Source organism: Bicyclus anynana, chromosome 13 (genome assembly GCF_947172395.1).
Source record: "Bicyclus anynana chromosome 13, ilBicAnyn1.1, whole genome shotgun sequence".
In the NCBI taxonomy this organism is placed as follows: domain Eukaryota; kingdom Metazoa; phylum Arthropoda; class Insecta; order Lepidoptera; family Nymphalidae; genus Bicyclus; species Bicyclus anynana.
Genome location: NC_069095.1, coordinates 7,216,870 through 7,237,901, shown reverse-complemented (window position 1 = coordinate 7,237,901; position 21,032 = coordinate 7,216,870). Strand labels below are relative to the sequence as shown.

Below are 21,032 nucleotides of genomic sequence, written 5' to 3'. Positions count from 1 at the left end.
TATTATCAGTATAATATTACATACCTATCATATTTTCTAATAAAAAGACGTGTGCGTCTCGGGACGCTCGAAATTATAACTTAAACCTGCTGTCGTATGCGTGAAAGAAAGGGAAGTCAGACAGAGAGGCGCCGTAACGCGTTACCTTACAAAACGGTTTACCATAAGAACTTCCATAAGAACTCCCATATGAAGTTATCATCACTTCAAAATAGTGATAACTTCTTATTATTCCAATTATAATCGGTAGGATCTTTTCTTTGTAATTATAATCTAGTTGATTCTCATCATTATAACTGGTAGGATTCTACAATCATCAAAGATAGTCAACGAAGCAGACTGTGGCACTTCACAATATCTCGATTGTGTCAAAATATCGATGCCATTCGAGTTAATAGTGTTTGGTTTACACCTTGCCCTGCGCATTGCTGCATATTGACTCATTGTATAACCTCACGGCATAAGTCAAAGGGCATTGAAACTTATAAGTATTATTATAGTATAGAGTTTGGCTTATCTACTGTCCCGCATATCGTTCTGGTACAAGTACTTAGAAAACAATAAAGTAAAAGTCGTCATTAAAAACATTTTTAATAATCAATTATGTTTTTAATTTTAGTCTTTTATAGTAATGACAAAGTATAAACAAGTAGATAACTAGCTAATGACCACGGATTCGTCCATGAGCTTTCGGTGAAAATCTCAGCGACATTTCATCATAAACGAATGTTTTAGGAAGGCATATACAAACATGAAATTAATTTTATAAAGACGGTGATTAGTAAAATTGTATATTAGGTCTAGGTATATTCTGGAAAAGTCGCCGAAAAACTCACTCAAGGTATTTTTGTCATGACTCACGAATAGCAAATAAAACCGTTTCGATCATTTGTCCAAGCTACCATTAGAACACATAAAAATAGAGTTGAAGCGACGATTCGTCAACCGTTTTGCTATTGAAGTTAAAAATAAAATAAACGTTTTCATAAATTAACTGCCAAAGAAAAACGTTTCCAATTGAAAGCCCACTTTTTTGGGCCCACCCAACCAAATTAAAAGGCTGAGGTTCTCAACTCGTATTTTTATTCTTTATATAAAGTGTATTTCCGATGTTTTAAACGAATTTTCGTGATTTAATTTGGTTCTCTGTTGAATTGAAACGTGGACCTTTAAGAAAGCGACCTCTAAAAATAAAAATAAAATCGGTAGGTAACTATAATTTTAATAATAATCATTAAACTTTTAAAATACATTTTGTATAGTTGTTACAACAAATAGAATTTTTTGAAAGAGAAAGGCAAATACATATAATTAGGTACTCGTAGGTGTATAACATACATAATTATAATGATGAAAGCCTTCCCGAAACTACTAAAGCTTGGCAACCTGAAATTTAGACAGCAGTTATCTTGTATGATGCAGATACACACTAAGTAAGGATTTTTGTAAATTTAACTTTCGCAACAGAATGAATCTACGAGTAATAATCACTTCAATGTCACCTGAATATACACGTAATTTGAATCGAATATGAGTATTTTTTTGTTTACGTCAATGGTAGGTAATAAATAAAACTGCGATGTAAATAAGCCATTGAATCAAGTATTCCTTGAATTAAGCTCATTATTTTCCACAATCACAATGGCATTAATCCATTGTTATCGTCAATGAGTTTGTAATTAAGTAGTTATCGCTTAAACTCTAAGCCGTACTTCAAAAACTGTAATTTTCCTATTTAAATAAAGCCACAAAATATTACGAGCTCACTTGAAGAACAAATAAAAAATTCTCATAATTAGAAAACCACTCAGTTCCACGAAAACTATGGAGCTATCACAAAATATTTTTCACAAATTACTGCTATTATTACTTCCAAGGCCCCGCGTTTACATAGGAAGCGTGACGGAACTTTTTACGATTCGGTATACGTATTCGGGGAACGGTATATTCATATCCTGGTCTCAGCAGTTCAATAACATCAGTAGACTGAAGTATTGACAGAGCGTGTGTGCGCAGATATTTTAGGGTTCAGCTCAGGTCGCGTTCGCCGAGAGTCGGTCTGGGGATAATTTAATTCCTCCATTCATGGAGGTGCGAATTTGCAAGTGCGTATCCGAGGGCGCGCCGCGGCCGCCCGCCCGCCGCCGCCCGCCCACCCGTGCGATGACGTCAACGGCCCACCGCGCCACCCGATTATAAATATAACCTTGCCGATAGCACGCTACAGGTTTTGGCCCTTAAGTTTCCCGTATTATTATTAGGACAATATTAAATTATTGGATGCAGTGTCTCTAAGGATATAAATTTATTTATATTATAAGTACGTATTAAAAAAGACATAGATACTTTACGGACTAGCTACTATACTACTGCCAAGAATTTCAAATAATGCTTAATCTAATATTGTTTGTCTACAATGAGTATAATGTATGTATTAGCAGGAAAAGTAACAAAATGTGACGAATATGTTTTATATGAAATCGTAATTAACGGAAAATCAACATTGTGCAATCAACATTTTTTATTTATAGTGCAAATAAAAATTATTTATATTAATTTAAATGTTCAATTTATTATGAATGTTCTATTTAAATATGAATTGAAATAAAATATACATTTATCATATTTTTAGGGACTTCGATGATGAAGTAGTTTCGATATTCTTCTAACAATATAAATAAAATTTAAGTGTGATTTAAAAATATTGGGTTTTCTCAAATGCTTATAGTTATTTACACAATCTATACTAAAACATAATCGAACTCTTTTTAAATATTTGTTTGTCTGTCTGGGCTATAACAAAATCTTTTTAACAAAAAAAAATAATCGACTTCAAAGATGCATTAATCTAAAATGCGAAAAATAATACCTTACCTTTATTGATTAGTTTGAAGACGTCGCCAAACAGGCTCTTAAGTTTATTTTGTTTTTTGGCACTACCATTTTTGGTTCCACCGCGGTTACATATTTTTGTTAAGTGATTTTATTTATCTGACTTTAGTGTGTCCTAGCATAGTGCCCGTAAACGCCACAGTATGGGCAATAATTTTCAAAATAGGTTAATAAATGACGAATTGAGTACCGCCTCTTTAACCGACCGGTTCTTTTTAACCGACTTAAGAAAAATTAAGTCGGTTAAAAAGAATTATTTTTTAACAAAATCTGTATAAAAGTGTGTGTTAGAAAAAGTAGGCATCTTTACCGAAAAGGCACAAAAATGGTTTGGGGTATTGACCGGATCGTAAAGGGGCATATCTGGTAAGGTGTCTAATGGGGAAGTTTACGACACGTAAGGTTACGCGGGCATGTAGGAGATATATCACTGGCTCGTATACCGCCGCTACCTGGAACAGCGGTAACTAACAAATAGCTTTGTCACAACTTTGTTAATTGCTATAAGATACTGTTTTAACCTAATGGTTGACGAAACGAGGTTGAACAAGGCCTACTTGATATCCAGAAGCATAACGATAGAATAATAGGCATATGAGGCTTTAGTTCATTATAGGGCGGTGCTAGACCTATAATGTATTAATTCAAGCCATGTAATCTTATAAGAATATCATAAATTTAGGTTTTTCAGACAGTGTAGTTTTTTCAGAAACGGCTTCAATTAACACAACACTGGTTTAGCACCGCCTTCAAACTGATCATCAGTTAGAACATAATATGATATAAAGAACATTGTATGATGTTATTTTTCGCTTTTTAGTTTCAGTCAGTATGTTTTGTTTTTGAAGTCGGTTGATTTTTTTTAATTTCTAGCGCCAAAGGTATGTTTTTAGTGTAATCATACTAGAGATCTAGCGCCAAAGGTATGTAGCTATGAGTCGTGTTAAAACATTGTAAGGAATAGCGTCGTCTGACTTAGATTCAAACAAATTAATGAGTAGGCCCCACGGCGCAAGAGCATTACATAAGATGACTTGATTACGCAACTTGAATTCCGTTTTAAATGGATGCACCATCATGACTAGTACAAGTAGATAGGTTGTTCATGTAAAACTTTAATATTATTTAAGTATTATGTTTTTGGCTTTGTTGAACATAGTACAATGCATTTTTTGTGTAAGCTTAAAAAATAGCCGTTTTGAGAAAAAATCGTAAACGTGCGATAAAGCACATTTTCAATTGCAATTAACAACTTTTTTCACTCACCGACTAATCTAGCACTCGTTAGTTTACAGGTAGTATAAACATTCATTAATTATGTAATTGTAGAGGGAAGGTATCGGTGTTGGTATAAAAAAGAGGATATTTGATGACTTGAGCTCAGTTGATTGTTAGGCAGCGTAGACACCGTCACGCTGCCAGTCGCGTTAGTGATTTTGTGCAATAATGTTTTTTTTGTTATTATTGATAATGATTTGTGTTGTAATTATTGTTTTCTATAAATTGTTTATTGTGGGCTTGGAGAACATGTCGGGCAGGGAAAGTGAGTGGTGATGCATTCTTAAGGGATCCCTAAAACCTACTCCCAAGGTTGCAAGTCCTAGGACCTGCTCGAAGTGTTTCCTCTGCCACAAAATAATGGTAGTCACTATCGCTGCTACCCGTGACGTCACAGTAGGTAGAAAAAAACATCTTTGCGCACGTGTGCTTTACACGTTCCTACATATTATATTAGGTAGATTCATGAACATTAAGGAAGACAAATACGCATTAATTAATTTAACTAAGTAATAATTATCTCACCCAAAATTTATTCCGTAGAGTTTAGAAACAAAATACGGCTCTTTCAAGGTTTTATGCGAAATTTGCTATTACTTACAGCTGATGGATAGATGTTCAATGAAATTTCATTTGCCGTAATATCAAAACACGTCAGCGTGATATTAAAGATTTGGCGCGAATTGAAGACGATTCTATTATGAGTAAAGACTCATTTTTGGTATTCGTCTTTCTAATCTCCCCCTTCGGCAAATTATGCCGTAAATCCTTTTTACTCAAATTTTTATTATTGCAAGCTTTAATAAATTTGTACCACTTCACAGTCATTCTTGTTAATAACTTTAATTTAACTCGTTCATTGACCCAGAACTTAATTAAATAGGCGTCAAATAACGGCTGCTTCCATGGCGCAGCGATATGCGCGGTGGATTTACAAGACGGGGGTCCTGAGTTCGATCCCCGGTTGGGCCGATTGACGTTTTTTTAATTGGTCCCGGTCTGGCTGTTGGGAGGCTTCGGCCGTGGCTAGTTACCACCCTACCGACAAAAACATATCGCCAAGCGATCTAGCGTTCGGGTACGATGTCGTATAGAAACCCAAAGGAGTGTGGATTTTCATCCTCTTCCTGACAAGTTAGCCCGCTTCCATCTTAGATTGTATCATCACTTACCATCTGGTGAGATTGTAGTCAAGGGCTAACTTGTAAAAAAAAGCTGGTCCAGGGACCAGTCAGTCCAGTCACGAGTAAGTTGAGTAACAAAAACATGTAAAATGCAATTTTTTTTATATCTACTTCTTCTTTAAAAAAAAACCAGAAAAAGAAAAAATGTCAAGTTTCATAAATTTAATATTAGAAAGAATGGCAACTATCATCTGAGGCTCGTCATGATTGTTATGACGAACTTTATTTAACAACATCGACAGTTAAAATGTTGATTTCCTTTTTAACCCAATTACACTTTACATTAATAATGGAGATTTTTGTTATAGAGTTATATTGATTGTATGCAATGAAAGTTTTCAAAAATTATTCCATACACAATGTAATATAATAAATGTAATAAGATAAAAGATAAAATATTAGAAGGTCATTAGACATCAGCATTGTTATGTATACAAATGATGATAAAGGCAAAAGTCGCCATGGGAACAATCAGTCCAAAATTATTTTTCATTACACTTTTATTGAATCACTTTTCTTAAATCTCACATATTCAAATAAATCTTGTTAATATAGCCCATGACGTCAACAGGCGTGACATATTTCTTTATTCTTTCGTGTTCGTATTTGGGCACAGTCTATCTAAGTAACAAGTAAGATTAAGGACAAACTTTCATTCTAAAAGTAAACGCAAAAGGGAGTGGCGAACGCTAGCACTTAGAACACAGTTAATTTGTTTTTATTATAAAAGTTTCCACATTTCCAGTAAGCTCGACAGTGCAAGCTATCTATATATTACTATGTAGGCTATCTTTTACATCAATACCGGGAATTGTTACACTGTGTATATAATGTATAGATTGAAGTATCATTTGCTGAGCGTTTAAGTTGAGGCTCTTGATTCAATCTCCGACTATTATTACCTAACCTACACTTTATAAAAGGCACCACGTCTTTTCACCTGCGTAGTTCCCGTTCCTGTGAAAATATTGAAATAATATATAGCCTTAATCACTCAGAAAGAAGTGGTAAAAGAATATCGAAATCGGTTCACAGATTACCTCCTAAAATACTACAAACTTTAATAAAATAAGAAATAATAATCTAATTATCTACTGAACCAAATCTTAAAGTAAATCTAAAATAAACATCTATAGTTTTCTTTTAAAATTTGTAATTTTAAAGTTACGGAGTTTAATAGACTTTTCGATAATAATAATAATTTCAATGTTTGTGTAGTAGAACCTTTCCCACCTGGTTACAAAGTTACTTCCGTTTAAGCAATATAGGCTAAGTCATTACCCACTCGGGCCTGGGGTAATGGCAATCTGCAACCTACTTAAAACTTACCTCTTCTTTGAGATTTCAATATATATATTACTTGTATAAGATTAAAGACTATTTTCCAAATCAATTTCATATCAAGAACAGATAATGTCGACCTACAATAATCATATTGGTTTACCAAAATGTTGTATTGGTAATTTTCCTAAATGTCTAGAGGGACTTGACTCAAAGGTATTTACTTGATACACAAAACACGTATAGGGAGGCCATTTTAGTAGGGGGCGCTTAAAATGTTATTTTTTAAAGACCAATTTCGGATGTTAATGAAAATTATCGGAACCGACGGCTTAACAAGCTCTCAGAAGCACAGGGTTGAAATACCACCAACTTTTTAACTTTTACTGAAAAAAATAAGCTCAGTATTCCAGTCCAGACCCTTGTGATCCGAAACCACATAAGTCAACGAGTAAACCTTTATATATAAACTTTTATATATTATGGAAGAGCGGGGCCGCCCGTCACAAGTTACAGTAGTAATACTGCAAACTTAATAGGATGGTTCCGTATTACTGCAAAAAAAAACCAACGACGTATTATATAAAAATGTTTTATTTTAAATGAATTAGTCCTCAGTGTCAATCAACTAATTTTGTATAATTTTTTTTTAGTTGCAAAATTAAAAAGAATTATCTCATTGTTTCAGGTTGAAAAGCGGTTAAATCGTGTGTACGTCTAAAATAGAGATAAACATATAACAACTGAACTGAAGCGCAAAAAGAAAAGGGTTCAAACTAGTAGTGGTGTTCCAATAATGTGGTCGGGCAGGCGCCCGGTGCGTGCGCGCGGGCCGTGCACTTAGCGAGAGATGCGCGAGTGGTGGGGAGCGCGGGGTAACATGCGCGCGTGCGCTGTGGCCGCGGTGCTAACCGTGTTAGCGCTGCGCTCGGCGGCCGAGCCCCCGCGCCGCTACCCCGAGTGGCGTGGCGGGCGCGAGCTGCAGCGCCGCCCGCTGCACGAGCTGTTCGAGCCGGACGCGCCCGCGGACGCGGAGCCGTACGCGCCGCGCCGGCAACGCAACAACAAGCGCGCGCCGCACCTGCCCGCCGAGCTGGCCAGTCAGATGATGCTGCGCGCGTCCCGGTCCGGCAGACCTTATGATGTTCCACAAATTGGTAAGTTATTAAAACCAACGGTTAAGACAAAAAAGCGTGTCCTCGTCATCGATCTCCTATTGAAAAGTGAATCAGCGACCAAAAAACGTCCCCACTCAATGAGTGTCAAACACAACTTCTTGGCACTCAATTCAAGTAGTCGTATTTGCAAATTTAACCTTAAACTCAATACGTAAGGTTGAATTTGGGATTTTATTGAATATTGGACTATATTTAAAGGCCTTTAAATATAATTTTCTTTACCAATAATTCTAAAATTGTCAAAGCAAAATTGGCCAGTTTTTAAGTGAAATTTTCTACATGATTGTGCATCCTTTCTTTATAAGAGGTCAATGGTAGGCGTTCGCAGTTCTGCGATCTGTGCAACGATTTGCAATATTTATTATGAACTTCCAATTCAATTTACTTTTATATTCCATAAGGCTTTCGTTAGATAGATATAGATTTTTGCTTAAATACATCACGTACTCGTATATGTAAACATCGGTAATACATATTTTGGTAATTTGTTACCCTTAGGGCGCTGACGTGAGAAATACGGCAAAACGTATTACCGAAATTCGACGTCATAAAATGTTCACGTCATTAAATCTCAGTAATCTGATTTGTATATTCCCCCAGGTTTCTGCACAGTAGAAATCCATCTAGATAAGGATCGGTGCACACCTAACAAGAGCTGGCAATGTTCATTAGTGTTAATTAATTTTCTAACCGAAATTCCTCAGTGAATGAAGACAAAAGTCTTCAAACAGTGCGTGTTGCCAGTAATGACCTATGGTTCCGAGACTTGGTCGCTAACTATGCGCCTCATAAGGAGGCTCAGAGTCGCACAGCGGGCGATGGAACGAGCTATGTTAGGAGTATCTCTGCGTGATCGAATCAGAAATGAGGAGATCCGCAGAAGAACCAAAGTCACCGATACAGCTCAACGAGTTGCGAAGCTGAAGTGGCAATGGGCGGGGCTCATAGTTCGAAGAGCCGGACGTTAGGGTCCCAAAGTGCTGGAATGGCGACCCCACACTAGTAAGCGCAGTGTTGGCCGACCCTCCACCAGGTGGACTGACGACATCAAGCGAGGTTTTCGATGGGTGCAGGTGGCTCAGTATCGTGATATCTGGAAGTCCCTACAAAAGGCCTATGTCCTGCAGTGGACGTCCATCGGCTGATATGATGATGATGATGATGTATTTTTTAACATTTTACATGATTCGAGTCAAATAGTTTAAAAAATTAGGTACTTACTAATATAATATTGGTATTTAATAATATTAAAAGACATCATGAAATTTATTGATCAAAATTTATACAACTTCATAATAACCTATTATATTCTACATATTAATAATCCAATACAATATATGCCATCTATCGTTTAATAGGATCAAACATGTGTTGGTTACACAGAACATAGATCTATAGCTTCGAAACTTCGTTCGTAACACTCCCGATGGTCCGCGCGAGCCGGAGGGCGTGTAGCGATGAATGAAAAGCCCACGACTGACGCACTTCCCCGCACGCACGATTTCACACCCGCGCAGTCTTTCTCCCCCGTTGCCCGCATATCATGGAAGTGTCATCAACAAACTTGCCAGACTATAACGCTTTAGCAATAAAAGGACCAAATCGGCGCAGTCCACGTTTTCTCATATATGTATATGGAAGACGTAAATGTGCTTGTATGTTGCTTATGTGTCGCGCAGCGGGAGGGTTAAATTTTTTTTTAATTTTCTAATAGTGTTTTGTATTTTATTCACATTGTTAAAAATTAAAAAATGACAAATAAATTAATATTGTAAAGATAGGTAATTTTAAAAGACCAATTGTTGATTTTTTTGCCAACTCTATACTAAAGCCAGCCTTCCGAACCGATGGTAGATAGAGTCTCTACAAATAGTCAAACTTGACGTCCCAATAGTTCTTGTAAACTAAGACTGTTTGAATTAGAATTTGAATTATGTCAAATGCTTATTCAGTTGAATGCTAGCACAGACATTAATACAATTCGAGCGATTTCCTATTCATCGGTTAATCAAAATTCACACCGTACGCCGTATGTTCCTACGCAGTCAGTATGTGACTTTAATAGAGCAATGACAATCGAGGATCCAAGTGAACGGCTAAATGGATCAGGTGACGGCTACATATTCATTGCAACGACGATATCGAGTCATATAGATGTCGCAGATACGCCGTATATCGTTTACCATCGGGCAATTTTGCAAGAAAAATTGCGACAAGAATAAAATTGCTTTGCATTCTTGCTGCTAATCATTTCAGTAGTAGACTACTAACTTATTTTATAAATATGACAATAACACAGAACATAAAAAGCTTTTATTTATTACACCTTCAAATATTTTATATATTTTTTTATTAAAACGATTTTATAAAAAGCAAAAAATAAAATACCATCGTCGCTTTTTATGTCAGCCACTGACGTTCGAGAAAAACTCACGTGCCTGCAGCGCTAATAGCTTGACAGCCGATAAAACTCGTGTCTCGATCGCGAACAACACTCGATCAGTTTTATCGGACGTCAAGCCGTTAGCGCTGCGGGCATAGTAGTTTACTTGATCAATGCTTAGCATAAGGCGATGCCAACCGCGGGGCATTAAAGCTGAAACTGAAGTTAAAAGGTACGATAGAATAAGCCAATAAGTTGTTACAACACCCGTGAATATTTCGCTTTGTATAAAGCCTGTGGCGTTCGCCTGAAATGAATTTAAGCCGCATATAAAACTACAACAAAATACTTTCAGTATTGCCGGGTCGGCAACTATATCAACGCGCTTTTTTTTTTTCATGCATTTTATTACGGTTCTACCTCAAAAAGAGATTTATCAAAAAGCTTTCTATGAAACTTTTAAATAAAGCAAGTATACGAGTATGTTATAATTAAAGTCTAATGAACGTGAAGACGTGTAGTAATTTATTTTAATCAATTTAAATAGAATAAAAAACTTAGCTATTAAGTGTTAACTCTTTTTGAAAAATCGGCACTGCAAGGCAAGTGAACGAAGACCCTATCTTCTTCTTCTTTCTTCTGGGCCGTTCCCGCACTTGGTCATGTAATTGGCCGTTGTACATGGGTCCCTCGGTGTAGGTTCCCGCTGGATTCACTCCATCCAGCCGAGCTCGCTCCAGAAGCTTCGCAGGCCGCCCAGGTCGCTGTTAGCCTCATGGAGTGTCGCTGAGGAACCAATGTAGGTTGCTCGTTGTTCCGTTACGCCTCTGCAACTGAGCATAACGTGTAGCGGTATCTCGTTTTTCTACATGCAGGCTCTGCACAGAGGACTGTCAGTCATACCTAGAATTGAAAGGTGTTTGTTTAGCGGGCAGTGACCTGTTATTAGGTCGGCCACTGTTCTCAACTTATCTCGTGTGAGGTGCATGAATTTCCCTGTTATCCTTGGGTTGAGGCCTGGAAGTGCCTCTTTTGTGTGTTAGGGTTTGTGTTGTGGTCACTGGCTTCTTCAGTGATGATTTTGTAAGTTTTGTCCATCACAAATTGTTTTTGTGTTTTATCGCATATCCACTCAATACTTGGGTTTATTTGTATTCCCTCTTTTAAGATGTTGGTGTGGGCTGAGTTTGTGTCCACAACACGCATGTTTAAAAGACAAAGAGCCTATAAGTTGGATATTAAAAAAAAATATGTTTGATATTTAAAGCTCACCAGAATAGATTTTATTCAAAATTTCCCACTCTGATTAAATAAGTTAAAAACTAAGTTTTTACCCTGGCTCAACCAATTACCCGTTTTAATTACGTTTTAATAACGGAACGTGGAGAATTCTGAAAATTGTCGCAGCGACACGGGACATATTAATTGGGTTACCAACTGCCATGGCCAATGAAGCTTTCACAAAATTGCTCGGTGCTTATACAGTAACCAACCGAACTAAACGATATTATTTTTTATTATATACGCAATCTTTTTCCCTATAAAAGTTAAATTATCCATACTACTGTTATTAAAACGAATAGATACGAGAGTACCTAATTATTTCTACCTTGTTACCTTTTCACGGCTAAACCACGGAATCGATTTCGATTCACTGACATAAATATGACTTTAGTAGGCAGGTATGCGAAATTACTGAACTAATGGTAATAATTTACTGTTAAATACGAATATGTAAATACGAGTAATTGTAGACTAAAATAAAAATAATTAAGACAGCGAATAGATATATTAGTTTTTAACTATAGTAAAAGATATAAAATATTTTTATATCAGAGTTCGTTTCGAATCACCTTAGACCGACTGAAGATATTTTTATTTATAATATGTTGTGTTCTAAATATTAAATAGGTTAAGTAACTAAAGGTATTTGTATGAAAGTTTGATAAACTTGATTTGAATTGGTATCTTTAGGTTATTATTAGTACCGATAATAAACGAACGTTTAGTCCGAAAACCTTGAAGTCTTCAGAACCAACAATCTAACTCCCAAAGAAATAAACTTGCATATTATTTCTTTGGCTATATCTTCAGAAAGAAGGTTAATTTAACTGTTGGTTATATAGGACCAGCTTTATTATTAGTGTTTTCTCTACCAATCACCAAAAGCATCGATGTGTAAGTTTATAAATAAATTGCCGTACTGAATAAATATCGTATTTAGGTTATATCGCATAAATTGATCCATTCATTAAGTTAATACGTTCGCTGCGATACGAGGTCAATTGACCTCGTATGTCTAGTGTGTTCAAGAGTTACGAGGTCGATTGACCTTGTACCGCACCAGAGGAAAGTACAGAAAAATTGGTGCCGCAGCGAAAGTGTTAAGAAGCCACAATGTCACAGACCCTTCTTTTTTACGTACAGGGTTAAAAACATTTAACAGTCTGAATATCCTTTGTAATAAGGATTAGCTACAAGTAATTCAGTGGGTTTCCGTGCTGTGGCTTGATGTCGGTCAGTGTTACTGTGCAATTGTTTAATTAGCTCGCTGCACGGCACCTCCACACATGTTCCCATTAAATGTCACCGACACTCGTTGCCGCAGACAGCGGAAGTACCTATCTATACTAATATCATAGAGAGGTAAAGTTTGTATGTGAGGTTGTAAGAGGTAATCTCTGGATCAACTAAACCGGTTTTGTAAATTTAGAAATACGAGTAGAAAGACATACAGGCTTTAAGTTAGCCGATTTCAAGAGTCGAGACTGTTCATGTATTTTTTTTTATATTTTTCTCGGCATAATTTGAAAAATCATTTCGTCAGTTCATTTAGCTCCGCGGCTTCAAAAAACACCGTTAATGATCAAATTGTATTAGCATGTAGCAAAAGTTTGCCTCGTAGCTAAAGGTCTGGTATCTGAAGACATGATTCATCTTGATATCCCATAGAAAATATAAAAAAATACTTGGATCATTGATGATCTGGACACCTAAAACCACCTTTTAAAGCCACTATGGTTCAAACTCCATCATTGGCTAGTTGCCACTTCTTCTTAAATTTTCTTAGATAGTTCATTATCGTTCTCCTAGATTGACAAAAAATTATCATTTTTTTTCGAGACGTGATTACATGAAAATTTTAGTTTTAAATATGTTTTTGACAATACGAGCCAAAATGCCTGTCGGCCATGATGGTCTTTAGATATTTCAACTGTTTCATGACGTCACTCTAACAAATCCCTTACAAACGGAGCGTTTGACAAAAATATTTGTTATTAATACGTTTGACGTTTAGTACATCAAGCAACATTGTGATGACACAAATGTTTGACGTTTGGCAAATTTTAAAAAATACATGACTTTTAAATTAAGTTTTTTAAGAAATCCATAACTTATATTAATTAATATCGATATATTTCGGACCCTTATTTCATGGACTATGCGAAATTAATATTGGCTACCGTGTTTGCCTATAGGCATGTGCTGAAAAACTGTCATCCTTCATAAAATGAGGTATGTCTGACTAACGCAGGCCCTCGTTCTATATTACTTTCCTGAAAAAACGTAGCCATCTTCCATTAAACGTATAAAATCTTAAACAGAGCTGCCAGCTTTGCTTCAAATTAGTATTAACGATCAAAGCGAGTAAAAACTTTTATCGACAAAGTTAAGCGCGGTTACTTTATAATGTTTATGCTCCTGTAGATGATTAAACTTTAGACTGTTAGAGCTTAGATGTTAAAAGCTTACTTCATTATAGGACAAAGGTCTTTTCTTAGGGTTCCGAACGTACGTAGTACAAAAACGGAACCCTTATAATATCACTCATTTTAATGTCTGTCTGTTTTCTCCGAATGTACTGGACCAATCCAGTTAAAAATATGTGTACCACATTTTTACCTATTCACGATACAGGGATGTATCGTGAATAGGTAAAAATTTAATATAGGCCCTTATTATGGGGGGAGGGGGGTGATAGAAAGTTAAAAAAACTTTTACAAACTTCATCGTGTGATACATCAAAAAAAAGGTCTTGTTATGAGAATTTTAGAAATATTCTATTTTTGGAATTAAAAGAAAAATACTTTTCAAGTTATTTAAACAAATAAACGAAAACTAACCATGCCTTTTTTTAATATGAGCCACATCTTTCAAATATGAACAATATCGTAAAGACTCCAGTTAGTTGCGTCCGGCTTCTTAACCTTACAGTTATTGAAGCTTCATTATTAAGTAATCAATGGTTTTTTAATCATTCTAAATAAATAATACTATCTGTGTATAATGTCTATTTAAAAAAAAAACAATTTTTTACGAATATTTACCGGTGAATGCTAAGATATTCGTCTCTCTTTGCGAATTTGCAAGTACATTATATTATGGAATAACTAAGCAACAGTTTTATTTCGTTTCAAATCGGAGATTAAGAAAAAAAACGGAACCTCAAGCGAAAGAAGTCAAAGAGACCGCAAAAAGTTGAAGGTAAAAGGAATCTAAGTTTGAATTTCAAAGAAATTTTCAAAGTGTTAAATGTGTCTTGCTTTTAAATTAAAGATCCAATTTTTCCAAATGGGTTAATTCGATCGATTTTTACTCGATTTTATAAAAAATCTTATTTAAAACTATATTAACTCAATCAAATTAGTTTACTCTATGTTTCAGATATTTAATTAGTTTTTCAAGATTTTGTTAGCGTGGTTACCCCCATACAAAAGAAAAATTACAGCTTTTAGTTCTCCAAGCTAAGCCGAGAACACACAGACATGGTAAAATTATTATCAATCCTTGTTGACAACTCTAAAAATAAACTTGTACCATCACTAATATCAGTACATCAGTTTCAAAGGTGACTCCGACAGTATCGCCCAAGGGTACAGACGCGGACTTTTAAGTGCCTCCTACGTCTAGCCTTATCCCCTACAATACAAGACGAGAAATTCTTTGCTACTTAGAAATGGAAATAAATGCAAGCTGCTTTTCTCTTTTGTATTTTAAATACCGGTTAGCCCTTGACTAAGATCTCATCTGATGTCTAAGTAGTCTAACCTACAGGGCTATCTTTAAAGAAGTTTATTTATTGACGAGAATTTATACTTATTTCGTGGTTGATCGACATAGCTAGATATACTCGTAGGTATGTTTAAAGATGCGGTCGCCAGAGAATTTGCGTAAAAATCAGTTTTTGAAAAATCCTGCGGGAATCATGACCTTTTTCGGGATAAAATAACCGTAGTTACATATTTTGATGTTAAATTATCACCTATAATAGACCTTCCACCAATACGTTTACCTATATATATATATATATCAGGCTTAGATGCTCTGGTAACTAACAACCTTATCCTTCCAAGTGATATTGGAAAAAAAACAACACTTACCCCCCATAGAGAACTGTTAATATAAACCTAATACTCTTTCAACTGAAACACATTAAAATTTAACCGCCGTGCAATTAGAGAACACCTTAAGCCACGCCTAGCTCCTAAAGCTATCCGCACAGTACTACGAACTAATTTAATGATGGTTCCGTATAAAAATACCATAAATTAATCAAACAAATTTTTGATGATGTATTCTTCTTATTACATATTTTGATAATGTGATAATTTACAAATCCACCCTATCGGCAAAGATGTATCGCCAATCGATTAAACGTGAGCATTCATTTGAGACCCCACTTGAGTATATTTGCAGATAATCGGTTATTCTTCCCCACTTTTACCCCGCACAACTTTTAAACGGCTCAACCGATTTTCATGAAACATGTCTAAGAATACTCGCGCATAAGTCGCCTTTAATATAAGAAAAACTTAATAGAAATTGCTTTATCCGTTCGGGAGTTATGGTACCACAGCCAGACTGACAGATGATTTTAGATGATGACAGATTTTAGTTTCTACATGAAACTTATATACTGTTTTAAGTTTCACTTAGACACGTGTCGTACGTACGTGAAACTTAAAACACTTTTTTTTTGCATCGAGAGTTAAAAAATTTTCTCCAATAATATTAAATGGCTAGGTAAGATAATAATCTCAGTCCCTAAGGGGGTAGAACTGAATGTGTTGCGTCTTGGAACTAAGGAAGACAGGCATGCAGTGTCACTGAACTCTGCTTACGGACGAAACTACCTACATACGTGCTCGTCCTCGATGGGGAACGGTCCCAACACGTACTCAGCACAGACGTGCTCCACTTGCCAATGCTCAAAGCCATATTTATTAATCCCCCACAAACTTTCGTCTAAATATAGCTCGCTATTTTATTCGACATTCCATTTTATTTGCACTTAACTCATTTCGCTTTCTCCACTTTACACGTCTACTATAATCTTAAGGCTCTTAACTTGGGTTTCTTAGAATGAAAGTTTTATTTTCATATTATTGCGATTTTATTAAAAGACCAATCTGAGCTTAAGACTCATTCATACATCAAATCTTAAATATAAAATATTTGTGTCTCTGTGTTTGTAATTAAGCTCCAGCGGTACAGCTCGATCGATTTATATCGAAGTATTTTTACACTCCTACCCCCTTTTGATGAGAGTAACAAAAGCTAAATTAAATAAGAACTATTGAAATACAAAAACCCCGACACAATAAAGTATTGTTATAAGTTGGACTGTAGCTCTAATCTAAGACTATATGCTGGTAAACTTAATGCTATAGGCTGAAAACTGTATGCTTTAAGCTGAAAACTATATGCTATATACTGGAAAACTATTGACTCAGGTTAATCGTTTTCCAGCATATAGTCATATGCGTTTCATTAAAATCAGTCACAAGATATGGGGGCTGAGAATGAGGATGAACGTACAAATATTTTCAAACATACCCGAGTGAGTTACTCTGTCTACGGTGCCAACTCTGTCAATGCTGCGTTAACATCGTAATCGACCAATCTGCACAGTCTCAACTAGGTCACATACATAACCTGAATAGCGTCTTAAATAAACCTATATACTCGTACAAGATCATCAAATTATACCCAGGTACCCTATCACTATGAAGCGATGGTTCCGGTCGCTTCATTAGCGTCTGCGGTCTGTAATAATCAGTTGCCATAGAGAGGGCATCTCGCTAATCTAAACTGCAGGTTTATCCGTAACGATGTCCGGTGGTTAGGTGGCAATTATCCCGACTAAAGGCTTGCTCACAAGCCCATGCACTGCAAAAATGTTACAATCACTTAAATTGTAAGCACATTTTGTATGGACTTATGTGTGGATGAATCTGCATCAAATATAGTTTAAAGAAAGAAAGAAAAAATAGTTATTTGACACACACACTTAATACAATATATTTAGATGCCATAAAAGATAATTAATATAAAGTAACTAAAATAAAAAGATGACACTAATATTATAAAGGCGAAAGTTTGTGTGTAAGTCTGTATGTTTCTTCCTCCTTTGTGCTCAGGCTACTGAAGCAATTTGGCTGAAATTTGGAATGGAAATAGATTTTACACTGGATAAATACATAGGCTAATTTTCATTCCGAAAAAATCTATGGTTTTCGCGGGATTTGTGAAAAACTGAATTCCACGCGGATACTTCATCCGCGATTCTTTATCATCTTCCTCAAGATGATGTGTGTGGTACTAAAATAGTCAATGCTCGGCATGTGTTACGCTAGCTATTGGAAGTACTACTACTAACTACTGTAGACAATAATCGCCTGAATTACCTGAGTTGTTTTTTAACCAACTTCAAAAAAAGGAGGAGGTTCTCTATTCAACGCGTATGTTTTTTTAATGACTGTTACCTCGTAACTTCGTCATTTATTAACCAATTTTAAAAATTATTTTATTGTTTGAAGGAGTATACTTATAGATTAGACCGATTTCAATTTCGCGAAGATCTGTTTAGTCATATTGTGTTAAAATCAAAATAACTGAGATACTTCTTTGAAGTCAGTTACATTTTTATGTCAAAGAGGTTATATACAAAACTGAAAGTGTGTATTCTCATGGTCTTATTTACAGATGAGTATTGTGTCAGTTATGGAGTTGGAACAATATAGAGACCAAATACAGAGCGTAATTTTTTCTTCGGAATAATGAGCGAAATCATGTCCGCTTTTTCTTCGCCTCAAATATACGTGTATATAATAGACGATTGAGAGTCTTGTATACCTTTGAGCCTAAAGCCACCAGCTTCTTCAAAATTCCTTTGATTACCTATGGTAGGATCACGGATAAACAAACTTTCAGCTTTTATGAAATGACGAAGCCAATCACCAATCATATTATTGAAAGATGACGTAATAAAATCATGACGTCACTTGCCTATAATCTGATTGGTCTATTTCTGCAACTCTCGACTCGGTACATTGGGAGCGCGCCCTACTGCCAGTAACCTGTGCAATCTAGGTTGGCGTTGTAAGTAGTATTTACTACGAGCTACCTCCACTTTCTACGGGATCGTAAATACAGAGCGGCTTTTAATTTTTATTGTATAATGCTAGTCTTGTTGTGATATATATACACATACAGTTACAGTTAGTAACTGTATGTGTATACTGTATATATGTATATGTGTATATAAGTGTATTTTTCAGTCAAATGGTGCGTTGTTTTCAACTTCTCTTTTATTGTACGTAGCGTATTATCTTGCCATGTATAATACTCTACAAACACTGCTTTTATCAAGACCCCTAGACGTTTGAACTTCCTATATTTAATTACAGTAAGAACTTCCCACTTCTCTTCCACTCTCAACAGTACCTTTAAACAATCTGTCTGTCCATAATATTTTAAGTATTCGCTGAAAATGTGAGACAGATGCACGCGGGCGGGGTATCAGAAGCTTCTAAATACTTAAACAATACATCAGTGAGTATTCACGTCTCCATACAACAAATAAATTCACATTAAATTTCAAACTACCTCAGATGTTTCTATTTATATTTTAAAGCAAAGTCCTCCACCGCGTCTGTCTCTCTGTCTGTTCGTGATAATCAATTGAACGAATTTTCATGCGAGAGAAGGTTTGGGTTTGCAATTTGTCAATGTTTTATGTAAATCACTTGAAATGTGACGATATTTTGGAAGTGACTAAAAAAATTAATGCTACCTGTTAACTTACATTAAAACACTAACTAATAAATGGTGATATATTTTTCTTTAAGTCCCCATTCGCACGAGAGTTTTTTTAATGGACGTTAAAAAAGCGTTCAAATACAACAAATGCATTCCCAAGTATATGTTCACACGACAGCGTTTTTAAAACAGGACGCTTTTTTCCGAGCAATGTTGCATTTTCAATTTTGGGCGTCGGAAATAGACCCTCATTTAACGTTATACTGTTTTAAAACGCTCTTTTAACGTCCGTTCCTCCGCCCCTCTCATTCTGAGAGGAGACTCGTGCTCAGCAATTAGCCGATGATGATGACGATGATGATGATGATGATGGTGATGACTCAGCAATTACATTCAATTTACTGTATGTCACTTAGCCACACAACATAACTTTTGTGTTCGACAGTAAGCAGTAGCTAGTTACGGCAAATATCTCCAAGAGATTTAGAGTTCTGTTATGATGCCAAGTAGAAAACGTCAGATGTAAGGTACGAAATCAAGGGCTACTTATCATTGCATACAATTTAGAAACAACAGTTTCTAGTAGGTACAAACATCGATATAACTTTTTTATTTAAATATTTATTAATATTTAAAACATAGCCGAATATTACAAATAATACGAATATGTCATCATGATGATAAGATGTAGAAAAATAGCAAACATAAAAAGTGGTAACTATAAAAAAACGTAGACGAAGGTGTATCCCTCTAAATATTAAAGACAACGACGGGGAGGCAGGTGTAACACCTTAATGTAGCAGACAGGTCACTGGCCTTGAAACAAAATAGTTATTATTTTGGTATAACTACCTTTCTACTATATATCTATACAAATAAAGAAAATTTAAGTGACTGTTTATAATTTTAAGCAGCTTTTCACTGAATGAATGCTGTATTTTCGATACTTCTAATAAAATTGTAACAGGTCCAATTCTGTACATAAAGAATATTTTGAAAATTTGTGTTATTTTAAAATCGATACTGAAGCCAAAAATATATTTTTTTTATTTTTTGTCTCTGTGTCTCTGTCTGTCCTGTGTGTTTTGGTTTATCGGGCATCACGCTGAAACTACTGAATGAATTTAAATAAAACTTGCCACGATTTTAGACCATAGTACGTAGAAAGTTATAAGATACTTTTTTCGAGAAAATAAAATCAGAAGGGAGTGAAACAGGGTTGAAAGTTTGTATGGAATGTTATTTTTAAGTTACAATAATTGTTGAAACAAATGGTATGTTTCACGTACCTACTAGAAAAAAAAAATAATGTCATTCAAGATTTTTCAAAATTCTTCCCCTAAAATTTTAAAAAGGTATTGAAGTTTTTAAATATAAATCGTTCATGTTATGATTTATAGTTTTGTAAAATGACTATTTATTTTATATAAAACATGCGAAAATATAAATAAACGGGTATGAAATAAGGACTGAAAGTTTACATCTATTTCCACGCGGACAAAGTCACGGGCGTTTGCTAGTATTTATTAAAAACACTATTTTTAAAGATTTTTAAATCTGTTTGTTCTGATAAATTTGATTTTAACTGAGATATATCTGGTCTTACAAAGAGTAGGTAATTTTATCCCCTCCTACAGAAACGAGAAAATAATGTCTCTGGTAACCTTACGCTGATCATTAAACAAAGAGAAATGTAATTTTTATGCTTAGGGCATAAAAATAAGGCCTAGAAAGTATAGTGATATTTAACAAAAACCTCTTATGAGTAAAGTGTACCTATGTTCTTTAAGAGCC

General features: G+C 35.3%; 2 protein-coding genes across 2 annotated transcripts in view; one reads left to right on the top strand and one right to left on the bottom strand.

Moving 5' to 3' along the window:
• The window catches only part of LOC112043087 (ATP synthase subunit O, mitochondrial), a 385,841-nt gene that overhangs the window by 279,750 nt on the left and 85,059 nt on the right, over window positions 1-21,032 (bottom strand). The gene's annotated exons all lie outside the window — the stretch shown is intronic.
• The window catches only part of LOC112043072 (uncharacterized), a 110,078-nt gene that overhangs the window by 34,020 nt on the left and 55,026 nt on the right, over window positions 1-21,032 (top strand). Inside the window, exon 2 of the mRNA XM_024078336.2 lies at window positions 7,324-7,792. Coding sequence (XP_023934104.1) covers window positions 7,486-7,792 — 307 coding nt within the window. The 5' untranslated portion in view covers window positions 7,324-7,485. The remainder of the gene's footprint in view (window positions 1-7,323; window positions 7,793-21,032) is intronic.